The sequence below is a fragment of the Stegastes partitus genome, unplaced genomic scaffold (genome assembly GCF_000690725.1).
Source record: "Stegastes partitus isolate 25-593 unplaced genomic scaffold, Stegastes_partitus-1.0.2 Scaffold744, whole genome shotgun sequence".
NCBI classification, from domain to species: domain Eukaryota; kingdom Metazoa; phylum Chordata; class Actinopteri; family Pomacentridae; genus Stegastes; species Stegastes partitus.
Genome location: NW_007578475.1, coordinates 66007 through 79663, shown reverse-complemented (window position 1 = coordinate 79663; position 13657 = coordinate 66007). Strand labels below are relative to the sequence as shown.

The window sequence follows — 13657 nt, the reverse complement described above, 5'->3', positions numbered from 1 at the left end:
CTGACCTGGGATCAGCTGTTGGGGTTCCTCATGAGTCTGACCTGCTGCAGTCCTGCAGCAGGAAGGTTTCGTTTTATTTCACTTTGTGATAAATGTTAAAATGAGGACGGTGTTTAATGCTGTTGGTGCTCTGATGGTTTATGATGCTGAAATGTGAGAACAAATCATTTTTGCATGACTCCAGGTACCCTCACCTGTGTGTGCCTGTCCAGTACCACAGCAGCAGCAGCAGCTCAGGCCCGTCGGTACAGGCTCCGACCCGGGAACACTGCTGTCACGGCTTTAACAGAGAAGTGACCAGGATGCTCATCCAGGCATGAAGCTGACATGTTGAGATGCTGTCACATCAAATTAAGGAGCACATGTCTGAGAAGGGCTCAGAACTCATCAGAGGGAGGAAAGGTACCTGAACTCTGCTGAACAAAGCTGGTCCTGAGCCTGAGGTTGGTGGAACGCTGACTCGTCTGATAAGATGAGAGACAAACTGAGCAGACAGTCAAGTTGGGAGGAGATCAGATTCCTTCAAGTAAAGGATTCCAGGCTCCAGCAGGAGGAGAATATGTTCACTGAGCTGCCTGTGTCCTCAAATCCTCTTTATCCCTCTGTTCTCTCCTTCACACTGAGTCGACGTGGATTTGGTCCCCAGCGTACACCAAGAAACAGAGACGGGAAATTATGGGCTGTGTTGTTGTAGCGGAGGTGTTGTTTAGCTGGATCTATCCGGCAGCGCTGGGCTGATGGTAGACCGTGTACACAGACACAGTTCTCCAACCAACTGTATTTATATGTAGTTCAAATTGCAAATGTGGCCCCGGGGGCTTGACAGTATATATAAAGCATGTGATAGCGTCTGTCCTTGGACATTTAATGGAGGAAGAAAGAAGAAACCTTAAGCAGAGCGACAGGAGAGGGCTTCCTTTCCGTTTAGGAGCCAGAGAGCTAAATGTAGATGGACAGGATGAGCAGTAGATCCAAGGAGACATCAAGCAGCTTCCAGATGCCCTCACACAAATGAGAGCTGAGCGACACGACCGCCTCTCTGCTGTGAAGACCTGGAAGGAGACACATCACACAAACAACACTCGTCTGTTCAGGTGTGAAGCCGAGCTCTCCTTCAGCACCGAGTCCAGTGACGCTAACGCTGCAGGAGCAGCAGGTGGATGCCAACCCGCCGCCGTACGACGCAGAGGGGACGCAGCAACCTGTTCTGAACTCGGCACGCCACCATGAAGACCCAGGAAGATGACAAAATGACAAACACACAAAGGAAGGACACCAGGGTCGGGTCTGTGTTCGGCCTCAAGCCTTCAGGTGATCAGGAAGGAAGTTCTCATGAAGAGCTTCCCTCTGAGTCTGAGAGGATGCACAGTGCACACCAGGCGAAGCCCGAGAGACCTGAGATGCTGCCGAGACTGGACATAGAAAAGCATGCAGCCATGCACCTGCATGCTGAAGGAGAAGCAGCTGTTCTGGAGCAAACGACGACGTGATGGGAGCCGTGGAAGCACACCGAGTCGGCCTTTGGTGTTTGGAAGCAGCAGAAGTTTTGGAGCTGAAGCAGCCTCACCGGCTCTCCTGAGGAAACGGTTGAAGTAGTTTAATGAGAATGCAGCTTTACGCCCAGTTTGTCCCTAAATGATACCAAAGACTGTTTTTGTTCTCACTTATCAGATCTCTCCTTCACCGCCTTGTGACGCTCGACATCCACAGATGCTCGTTAAACTTGTTTTTTGTTGTTTTTATTATTTAAAAAGGAAACGACATCAACCAGGCCGACAGCAACAGTTAGAAACATCGCAGCTGATTTTAAATCAGTCCTACTGTTCATCCTCCCCCAGCCTCTCACTCTCCCCCTTCTCGCTCTCGCTTGTCTCTAATCTTACCCAAGCTGTGACTGAGAATCATTTGAATAATCCCTTAATTTTCAGCATCTGTTGTGCTTTAATGGGTCTCTCTTTAATTAGGGTGTGCAGTGCTGAAGTGAGTGGAGGAGGCTAAGTGTGGAGACTCGGGGCGACGCCGGGTAGGACGGGGGAGGCTGGGGGTGCTGCAGTGGGGAGGAGGCTGGAGGACGGAGGGGGGCCTAAGGTGGTGCAGGACGGAGGGGTGTGGCACGGCGCAGGGCACCGGGGGAGGCCCCGGCTTTGTCTGTGGGTTGGAGGGGCAGGAGGGGCAGGAGGGGCAGGAGGGGGAGGGACACAACGAGACAGTGAGCAATGTGCTTTTCCCATCACACCGTCTTTGTGCCGCAACAAAGCTTTTATCTGCAGCTTCTGTGCTGGCAGTAGGTGATGCAGAGGGAGTGATGGCGATCCGTACTGCTGAGTGTTTGTTCAGCTCCGGCCCTCCAGCAATCTGCAGTCATGTTTATTATGACTAATAAATATAGAAAAAAACACACATTTATTGTGACAGCAGAAGGTTTGTAGCAGCACCACAGAATAATATTTTACTGGCACGTGTAATTAATATTGAACAAAACAAGAAATAAAGAAACAAAATTTATTTTCAATCTCGTTTATGATTTCTGCAGGTTTTTTATTCATTAATTGTTTGGTTCAGACTCACTAATTACACTAAAAATCCGATAATCAGATTGTGTGTTTAGCAGTCGATGGTCAGAATAGTCACTGAATAATTTAAATAAACTGACGGCAGCACATGACTCTGAGCTCTGAGCTCTGTCTGGGTGACGACAGCCACAACAGTAGTTTGTCACTGTTACTGTTTTATTATTATTATTATTATTATTATTATTATTAATTATTGTTATTGTTATTATTATTATTATTATTACTAATATTGCACTGTGCTGCTACTGTTGTTGTGCAATGTATATATACACACCTATATATTTATTTATGTATATACCTATTTTTTATATTCTTTATATATGTGTATATATATTTGATATATGATGGTACACCTTTATATTTATATACTCAACATATTTATTTTTTATTTTTTTAAATAGAATTCATTGAATTTTAGTTTTTTCACAGAACTTAACAAACAAGTGCTCTGCATTCATGAAAATACACAGAGAAAGAAATAGATATGTACAGATACAGAAGAAAATATATCATCATCCACAATAAAATGCTTCGTTGAGCTGGCGGTCGTCCTCAGACCCAAAAACCCGTCCCTGCTGTCTCACATCATCTAGCCGCTCCACTCTGGTCCTTTGGACACCCCATCTAGAAAGGATGCTCAGCTATATTTATATCTATCATTATTATTTGCATTGTTATTATAACTATTATTATTATTATGATTATTACCAGTGTGACACCGTGCTGCTTGTTTCCTTTGTTTTCCTTGTTTACGGCTCTTTCTTCTTGACTGACGTGTGCTACTGTCTCCATCGGTGTTGTGCTGTTGCTCGTACAACAATTTCCCTGAGGTACCCCACCAAAGGGATCAATAAAGTTCTATCTAATCCAATCTAGCAGGTTCTGGCTCTGATAAATGTGTGATTCAGATGATTTTTAAGGCGCCTTTAAACCCAGCAGCAGCAGCAGCAGCAGCGTGCGGGCCTCAGAGGGTTAAACTAGCGTAAGAGTTGAGCGTTACAAATGAAGTGTCAGAACAGGTTCTACTCAGAGTCCACTTACTGGTTTGTGTGTTTTCCATCGTCATCATCAGCAGATTGACTCAGCTGTAGATGTTCCAGATGTCACCATTTGAACCTCCTCATATTTGTATTCTCGTTGCGTCAGATTGCATCACAAAGCACAGAGGGTTCTGCTCCTCCTGCTGCCGTGTTTGTCATTAGCCTCGGTGGTTAAATGAAGACATTTTTGTGAGTGATAACTACTGTAGCATTGCTGCTCCCTCCACCTCCTGCAGGGACCCCTAATAGCAGCCATCCATCTTCATATATTTAACTTAGTGCACACCAGCTCCACGCTATTGATCAACACAACAAACTGCAGACAGTCACACCACCGGAAAGCCGAATGCAAACAAGCCGGCAACACGAGCACAAAAGGCAATTATTTTCTTGTCAAAACTATTTTGTAATGCGAGAGGGGGAAATCCACGTGCTAAGCTGTGAGTGTACAGTATGAAGAAGTAGTGTGAGGATTGGAGCGGACAGCGTGGACAGTGGGTCTGACGTTTAGCTGATGCGGGTGTTTGTGGAAACAACAAAGCTCATGTCTGGGTGTTTGATTGAATTGTGAGGATGTGACCAGGATGTGCCAGCGGTTGTATCTCCGTCTGTCGGCTGAAGCATCAGCTGGAGTGTCTCACCAGCTAGTGAACGGACGAAGAGCAAACTTTCTACAGACATTCATGGTTACCTTGGTGATCCCAATTCTTCTAATGGTGATGTAACACAAAAAGGAAGTGTACCACACAAGGCCCATGTGAGGTCCAGTGTTCTGAGTCTTATTATATAAACCGGTTTGGTTCCTGAGCCCTCGTATCCTCGTGCACATGTGAACATCTGCCACTCGGGCTCAGGTGGCAGATGTGCGACTCAACAGACGAGCTGCTCGTGCAGGTTCTGACACAGGAAGGTGTCGCTGTGACAGAGCGTTACAGGAGGAGCAGAGTGTGTGTCGGAGGAAGACGGAGCGCCCACGCATGTGTGAGCCTTCATTTCGGAGGTGATCAGCATCACACACCACAAACCAGCAGATTGATCACAGCAGTGCCCGAGCCTGGGTGCAGGTTGGCGAGGAAGAGGAGGAGGAGGAGGAGGAGGAGGAGGAGGAGGTGTGGTGGGTGCTGAGTGGGGCAGGGAGCCAATAAAATATCACATCTGCATTAAAATGCCATCTCTAGGGTCCCAGCACAGGGGGCTGCTATTTCAGGGATGCCTATTTAAAGGCTGTTGAAGTGCGGGCTCTCGATGCTGGAATGGCACCGCGCACCATCTCCATTATTTATGGGCCTCATCTCTATTTTACTGGTTTACCGAGGTGGGGGTGGGGGTGGGTGCGGCAGTCATCGCCGCTGCTTGAACAACATGTGCTTAATGATGTCACAGGCTTGAGAGGACTGGCGGGGGGTGGGGTGAGGGGCAGCGATTGAAGAGCCTGAGCAAATGCTGGAAAACGTACGATGGAGGGTTGGGGGGCGGCTGGAGGCAACGGGAGGGGAGGGCCGTGACATTATAACATGGGGCTCACTGAAGCTTTACGCCGAAGCTGCAGGTCTGAGCGCTGCTGCAGGATGTCTGTCCCTCCACCGGCATCATTACCTCTGTCATATCCATGAATCATCCACAGCGCAGGGAAAAAACATCCACATGTGACCACAGGTCTGTAGAAAAACAGGGAAACGTCTCATGTGTTTGGCTGATGTGATGACAGCAGTAGGAGTTGTCACACATAATAGCACCGTTTGGCTTTTAATCACCGTGTTAATTATTGTCTGTTGAGTGTTTGTGTGAGTGTGTTTCACAGAGTAATAAAGAAATGGGTCATTACTTGGGGCCATTAGGCGAAAAAGCAATTCACCAAGGGGTCATTCAAATAATCACCTTTTAATCTACATTTCTTCATTAGATGGATGTGAGTCGCTCTCATGAAAACGCCTCCAGTAGCTTAAATATTCTGCCGTCCACGAGCCGCGGCGTGGAGCTGACGGACGGGAGATTCATCGGTATCGACGCCCTTTAGCTCGTCATCGGTCCGCAAATCCGATAATCAGCAAAGAATCCAGCAGATGAAACTTGAAGCAGTTCTTCATGCTGATTTCTGACCGCCTCCTTTTGGAGCTACGATTCGTGAACACGCAGCAGGACAGCGAGCGCCACTCACTTCTGACGAGGCCTGATTTGCAGCTTAGCTACACTCATGTTACTCCTTCAGTCGTTCTTCCTTTGTGGCCGTCTGCAAGAAACCGTCAGACATACGTTGGAGAAGCGCTGTCCTCCCGGTACGCTGGTGTATGGATTTCCTTGTAGCATGCGCCCCAACCATTCTCTCCCTTATTGCAGTAATTAGACCTGCTCCATTTAAGCCAGCAGCGTCCTGCTGCTGGTGGACAGTCTTTAATCATGTGTGAGTGTCTGTCAACACTTAGCAGAGGAAGAGTGAGAAACAATGGTGGAGCAGGTCTGTTGGGTCGAGCGTCTCCGTGCCTCGTGCTCGTCCGTCTTTTTTCCTAGCAGGAGATCAATACGGCGTTTCTGTTGAAGCAGCTCTTTCCATTTATTTATATATCTGTTTTATACCTGAATTAAAGTGACTGACTCTGCAAACCTCCAACAATGAAGCCACGTTCAGAATGCACATCACATTAACACGTCTCTCTGTTGTGTGCGTTTATCTTCGCCTGTAAACCCATTGTGATTTTTGCAATTGTGTCTGATTTTTAGCGAGGGTTTGGCGGCGGTGTGGGCCTCTTGGAGAAGCCATGTTTTATGCATGAGGGCCAAGGGTGGGGCCCGTTAGGGGGCTGTGTCAGTGGACACACACAACAGCCAGATCAGCGGACACCATGACTACTTGGCAGAGATGCACAAGAAAGCTCCTATAGGCGCTGCTCCACCTTTGTTCTTCAGCATTCAAGTGCAATTTTGTTTCTTTCTGCGTGTCCCCAGTGTCCCCAGTGTTCCCAGTGTTCCCAGTGTTCCCAGTGCACACGGACAGTACATGCAGCATGGATGTGTCTTAATTTGAGAGTCCTCCCTGTTTGTTCCTCCTCGTTTTCTGCACGTTGTGTTTTGGAAGAGTTTCTGGCTGCGTCCCTACAACTACATTTCGTCATCAGCTGTGGCAGCACCTTCAGGGCTTCGGATCAGCGCTGCGCTCTGCCGGTCCGTGCCAGAGGCGCTGCAGCCGGCCCACATGGAAAGTACTGCTGACTGCTTTTGTCAATACTCGTCTAGAAATGAAGTGAGATCCCATAAAAGCGTTCTTATGGGCCAATACTGATATGAAATATAAAATGATAACTTCAGACGAGTTTGCGGTGATTTCCGTCGTTTTATAGGCGCCGTAAAAGGAAGAGCACGAACGGAAACGAATCGGTGCTACTGCAGCAGTTTGGTGGTAAAATATGACTGGTTTTCTCGGTGACGTTTAAGCCGTCTATGATTCACGGTGAAGTTGGCCTAAAATATTTTATGGGCAGAAGGTTGTGAGTCCCAGGTGGAAAAACTCGCAGTTGGGCCCCTGAGATAGGCACTTAGGCTGAATTACCCCAGTAAAGTGTACAGCTGTTTAAGTGTGGCCTTGCAGCAGAGAGGCAAAATAAAAAATATGAGCCGGAGAAATCTGTCAGGCTGAGAACTGTCAGATCTTATCTGGAGACAAAATATTACGCGCCGCGGCGAGCTATCTCGTCTTACAGAGAACTCAAGGCTTACGAGTGGCTTAAGAGTGAGCTGTCACTGCAGGAAGAATACTAAATTAGCATGGTTTAATTTTCATTAGAGCTCCATACAGCCATTCAGAGATCTAAGGTCAAGTCATGTTGGAGAATGCCGATTCTCATTAAGCTCTGAAATGGAATAATCACAGCGTCAGACACACTGCAGCGCTGCAGCAACGCTCGGATAAAGCACTGCCACTCCGCAGGATGAATCTGAGCCACTGTTTCTCCTTCTGGGCTCTCAACGTTTTGGTTTTATTTAAAGACACATATTTTAAACCACGTGTCTAATCCAGCGCTGCACAGTGGAACCAAATGAACAACATGTCAGCAGACTCAATATAGAAACAGCAGACAAGCCGGTAAACAGTCAGCTCACGACTCAGAGCAAAACAAAGACGACTGGGAAACATTTGGAGAGCGCAACGACAAACAGACAGCAGCCGTGAGCAAACCGTGGAGGCAGCGCTGTCGTTGTTTAGGTAATGAATGAATGGAGTCGGAGGTGATGAAATAATAAGACGTCCGTCCCTCTTGTTATGCTAACAGTGTTCAGATAAGTCCTCATTCGTCCACTTTAATTACGGTTGACATTTAAATGAGGGCACTTCCTTACCAAGGTGGAAGAACTGTGGGAGAAGAAGAGGGCCTCCCTCTAATTGAGTTTGTCGCTGGCTCCACCTTCGATGCCGCCTTTGTTCTGCAGGGACCGTATATGTGGAGTGCAGCTGAATGAGGTTCTTCTGCTCCGGGTATTGATACCGGTTCTTGCTCTACGTTGTGTCTGTCAGTGTTAGCATGCACTTTGAAAAACACACCTGACCTACATGTTAAATGGTAACGTATGTCAGGAAGTCCACATGGATGCCTCATATTGTACACGTCTGCAGCTGATGGCGGCGGTACCGTACGTGGGACGGCTCGCTCTCTGGAGCAAAAGGCCCGATTCAAAGGGTCCGTCTGTCTGAACTGCTTTAGTGGCACACGGGCCGTGTGCTCTTAGAACTTGGATGTGTTTCTTCTTGGTGACATTTGGAGTGATGTTTGGTTTTTAGGTCTTTTCTGGAACAACATGTGCTGCTCAGATGCTCCTTATAAAGAGAACCTGTTCAGCATGTACAGGTGGTGAGGAGCACACTTTGCATCTCTCAGCTGGCTTCTGTGATAAAGCAGAAAGAACGGTTTTAAAACATGCAGCTTTCTGTCTGCATCAACACGTGTGGGGTTTTTGTGAAAAATTGCAGTTTCATGCGAGTTTATTTGGATCAAAGCAGCACAGTGAAACAGAGCTTCATGCTTTGGTGATGCTGTGATGCTTACAAATCTCCTCGTGCAGCTTCCTGTACGTACGCTTGCTTCGAGCATCTTGCAGAATTCGGGCCGCCTCGGTTGCTGCTGCCTCTCCGTGTAATCCCCGCCTGACTCTGAGATGTTGCGATCTGTGGGGCCACGCCATCTGTTGCAGGACTCCTCGTTCTTTCCAGCCGGGCTCGTTGCCGTGAAGCTGCTCTGTGATGTTATGACCTAATATCTCTCTCCCTCTGCAGCCATGGCAGACTTCCACGTCCAGCCAGAGTCGGTGCACGCTGAGGAGGCTGGTGTGGCCCGATTCCAGTGCCAGATCCACGGCCTGCCAGAACCCGTCATCAGCTGGGAGAAAGACAGCCGTCCGGTGGACACCAAGGACGAGAGGTTGGACTGCAGCATGACCCCCACCTCTCCAGAAAAAGCTGTGTTTTCTTTTTGTTTTAAAGCTTAACTCTCTTTTTCTTTCTGTCTCTTCGTAGGTACACTCTCCTGCCTACAGGTGTTCTGCAGATCACAGGCGTGCGTGAGGAGGACAGCGGAAAGTTCTGCTGCGTGGCTCATAACAGTGCAGGAGTGAAACACAGTGCCGAGGCGCTCCTCACTGTTTCAGGTGAGTTTCACATCTTCATGCTTTCAGCTTTTTTTTCTTTTTTTTTGTCATATTGAGGCGAGGACTGTGATTCTCACTGCTGCTTAACTTTAAATCTGCGCTCTCCGTTCAGATCTTTTGTTCTCGCTATCACTGCTCCAGTACAATCGCTGTGTTCGACTCTGTTTCCGAACCTTTTGTGCCTCTGCCTGATCTGAGAGATACACCATATTGAGCAAATGCACTCCAGAGAAATCCAATTAAAGGATGCCATCCATCATGCTCATTCCCATCTTCAAATTCCCCTTTTCCCGTCTTCTCTCAGGCTCCCAGTCATCTGTTTACAAAGAACCCATGATCCTGGTCGGTCCGGAAAACCTGACTCTCACCGTTCACCAAACGGCCATCTTGGAGTGCGTTGCTACGGGATACCCGCGGCCCATCGTGTCCTGGAGCAGGCTAGGTGAGAAAAAGCTCCTGGTCAGATCAAAGAAAAGGCCCCAGAAGCTGCATGTACTTTGAATTTTTTATGTTGCGCATGTGTGTGAGTGCGTTTGATGAATTATGTGTCACTGAGCCGAGCTAGAATCACGCCGTGCATTAGTGCACGTGCAGCCTGTGCGCTGTGTGTGAGTCCTGGGAGGCTGCTGCTGTGCTTCCAGCTCATGTTTGATCCTGCACGTGTGTGCAGAATATATTTGATACAGTACATACATTGTGTATACATGAGGCGATGGGATTAAACATTAGGTCTTAGGGCTGAACATTACGTCCCACCATGTGTTGATAAATGCACGCTTCATCTGCTCATAAAGTTGAAGCTCCTCGAAGCACCGGAGAGCCTCTGAGTAATTGCTATGAGGTGCTGAGACAGATACGATTAGTTTTTCTCCTCCCTCCATGTGCATTTTTTTCTTGACTATCACTCAAAGTCCGTCGTGACCAATTTTTCAATCTCGTATCTGTTTTCTTTACCTATTATCCAATCTGATTTGCTGTTCCAAATGTAAATTGCGGCCCCTCCCAAGCAGCCAGCCGTAATCAGATTGAGGGTATTGCCTTACACAGTGTTGCCAGAATGAAATGGTAACACGATGGGATTTGTATGTATTAGATTACGGCAGGGAGGCTGGGATAAGCTGCATAATGAATCTGATAGTTTCACATCAGTCACTCCTTAATGCCAGAGTTAGTTTGCTGCTATTCATTGAATAGCACCACAGCCTGCTAGCTTGTGCTCTTTCTTTTCTGACACTAAGTTAATTAGAGGCTGACAGAGAGAAACTGATGGAGGGGGCAAGAGAGAGGGAGAGAGAAAGGAATATTGTGGAAGGAGGCGAGAAAAGAACAAGACGGCTTCTGTTGGAACAAAAGCCCGGCGGACTGTTAGGGAGGCAGGGACAACGGGGAAATGCAGAAATAGCAATAAAACACATCATAATGGCAGCTGCACAACAAAACCACTTGACAGGCAAGTTGGAGTTGGTTATTTGATCTCAGTAAGTTGTCATGATTGATTGTGTCCATTGTCTTCATGCGACTGTTTCCTTCCAGGACTGTGGAGCTCCAGTGCATCGGCTGCTAGAGAAGATTTCAACTCACTCAAAGATTTTTCTGAACACTTGTAATAAATTTAACGTCTAATCTGAGCTGCAGTCGTCAAACAAGCAGGTTTATAAAATTTATTTGGTGAGAAAAGTCTAAAAGGGACGTCGTTGGATGTGATCATCCCTCCACGGCAGCTTTATGCTGTTTGATTGCATGATTATATTCTCATAGTTTATTTGACAGGTTCAGCCTTTTGTCATTAATGAATGTATTTCTATATTTTTTAGTTTAATCTTGTGCATAATGAGTCTTTTTCATACGTTTTTTTTTACAAGAAACATTTGATTACAAACGACTAAAGCTTGCTTTAAAGAAGTGAAGGTGCCCCTGAACATCCACTGCTGCCCCTATGGATCTATCTGTGGCTGCAGCTCTGCCTCCACATGTGTCCAGGATGCTGCCCGTCTCCCCGGCCTTTTAACACATCAAATCTGGACCGTACAGGCTTACAGGCTGCAGATGGAAGTCATAGATGGGATTAAAATGCCCCCTTGGCCCCACAGCTAATATCTGAGGCGGACTGAAGTTATTGTTGGGGCTGATACTGCAGATAGAGAGAGCAGGAAAGTGTGAGCTTATCATGTAAGTACAGAAAGAGGAGAGAGGAGTCAGCTATGGATTGTGTCAGGAGATAGGAGATTAGAAGTTGCAGTTAGAGTCTGTGGTCCCAGAGTGGCGGCTGAAACATCTCCGCGGTTTAAAGAGCAAACCCTGTTTTAGAGACAATGTGCTGCAGAGCTTTGCCACACGGAGGCATGAAGAACAGGAGCCGGAGTATGAAAGTTTGAATTGACTGAAGATCGCTGAAGGAGAAGCTGCACTCACAATGAAAAGCTACTGGTTCACTGTAGAACCTGATGACTCTTTATAAAGAGATCCAGACCGCCGAGGCTCGGCACTGACAGCCATCGCAAGCTCCCAATTAAGTCGAAAACATTGCGGCATGTGTACGGCTCAGACGGCAAACACGAGGTGGCAGCTTCATCACTCTGAGGATCACACACTGTGAAAGCTGCAACCTTGAGGGACAGAAATAGCACCGCCTCCGTCAGCTCGTGGCTGTAAACTAGCATTAAGTTTAATTAGTTTTCCTTGCTTGTGATTTGAGCTCGCTCTGATCCTCACCGTAGCACACACACCTGAAGCTCACTGTCCATGCACACCTGGTCCTGGTTTTTTTCCTGCCCTATATAAATTCTTTCCCATCCTTCTCAACTGCTCTCCTTTTCCCTTTTTTCCCTGATTAGATGGTCGTCCCATCGGGGTGGAGGGAATTCAGGTCCTCGGCACGGGGAACCTGATGATCTCCGACGTTGGCGTGCAGCACTCAGGGGTCTACGTGTGCGCTGCCAACAAGCCGGGGACTCGTGTCCGCAGGACGGCTCAAGGACGTCTGGTGGTCCAAGGTGAGCTCCACATGAAAGGAATGGGCCAGCTTTTGAAAGAAGCAGCAAAAAACATGTCTTAGAAACAGCTTTGGTGAGCTGATAAGGTAGAGCTCAGAGATCTGTGAGAACCGAACAGGAAGCAGGATTCCATGACCGGAGGCACTTCCCCTCGAGCTCCACCAGCAGCCGCCGTCATGAACAAGTGTTTTACCTTCGTGCCACCAGTGTTCTCTACGTAGCTGTTTTAATTTAAATTCTGAACTCCTACAGAAGCACATCCCCTGTTAGCCTGATTGATTCTACCTGCTGGTTGTTTCTAGCTCAGGGTGAACGTCCACGGAGATGAACTCCTCTATTCATCCACCAGGACCACCAAACGCTGCTCAGTGTTTCACTAAAGAGATGCACTTCTGTGGTGAAGCAGCAGCACTGTGAGCCCCACGCCGCTGAGCACAAACGATTCCAGCTCGCCGATCACAGTTTTATGATTTTAATCCTCAGGAATGGCACTCAGGCAGAGATGAAGATATAAATGGCCAGTTAATTTGATGGCATCATCCCCCAAGACATGAATATCGGTGAGCAATAGCACAGAGCAGAACCACGATGTGACGTCCACTGAATCGTATTAAGACGCTGCAATTTCTGTAAAGTCAACTTTTGTTGTCAGTAAACCGTATTTAGGAGCTTTTAGCGGCGCTGGTCCCTGAGCGAGGCCACGCCGTCGTGTTACGTCTGTGAAGGCACACGTGATTACATCTCAGGCCAAATAGCCTCTCTGAGATAGGGGGAGCACAGATTGATTTTCATTTGCAGGAACTGAACACAGTGTCCGTGCAGAAACTGGATGATGATGAGAGATGGGACCGACAAGGTTCTGAGCCCAGGCTGGATTGAAATACAGAGTGGATCCGGATAAGGAGACGTCTGTAAATGTAACCTTCAAATGTGAATCAGAAGACGAGATATGAATTTAGAAGCGGTCGCCTCCTCTGGTTGGTGCTGTTTAAGAGGCTCGACGTTGATTTATTGTGTTTTTGTGTTGGCACTTGGAGCCCAGGGGATGTTCTGACCTCAGCAGAAACCTCCCGTCGTGTCTTCTTCTGCAGCAGAACAAGTATTTTTATCAGCCTCCTCAGTGTGGAAGTTATGATGCAGGTTTGATTTGTAGATCACTTTAGAGCTGCTTCACAGGCCAAGAACACACCAGCAATAGAATCAATAAATGTAAATGTGGTGCAAGTGTTAAGTCCACAGCGGGGCTGGCACGTCTAGGAGCAAACTTTTCTTCAAAGACCAGCAACTGTTCTTGTGGTCAAGCCTGAGTCGCTCTGAGAGTGTAAAGGTGTTAAAGAAAAGGTGTAGCATCGCTCAGTGTTCAATAGTCTGTGAAGCTAACAGCAAACACTGTAAAATGATGACGATTGTAGACGAG

At 47.5% G+C, this 13657-nt stretch overlaps 1 protein-coding gene across 1 annotated transcript in view; it reads left to right on the top strand.

The window, feature by feature from the left end:
* Positions 1–13657, top strand: part of igdcc3 (immunoglobulin superfamily, DCC subclass, member 3) — a 55649-nt gene that overhangs the window by 21972 nt on the left and 20020 nt on the right. Inside the window, exons 3-6 of the mRNA XM_008291450.1 lie at positions 8877–9021; positions 9117–9247; positions 9552–9689; positions 12082–12240. Of these exons, the coding sequence (XP_008289672.1) occupies positions 8877–9021; positions 9117–9247; positions 9552–9689; positions 12082–12240 (573 nt within the window). The remainder of the gene's footprint in view (positions 1–8876; positions 9022–9116; positions 9248–9551; positions 9690–12081; positions 12241–13657) is intronic.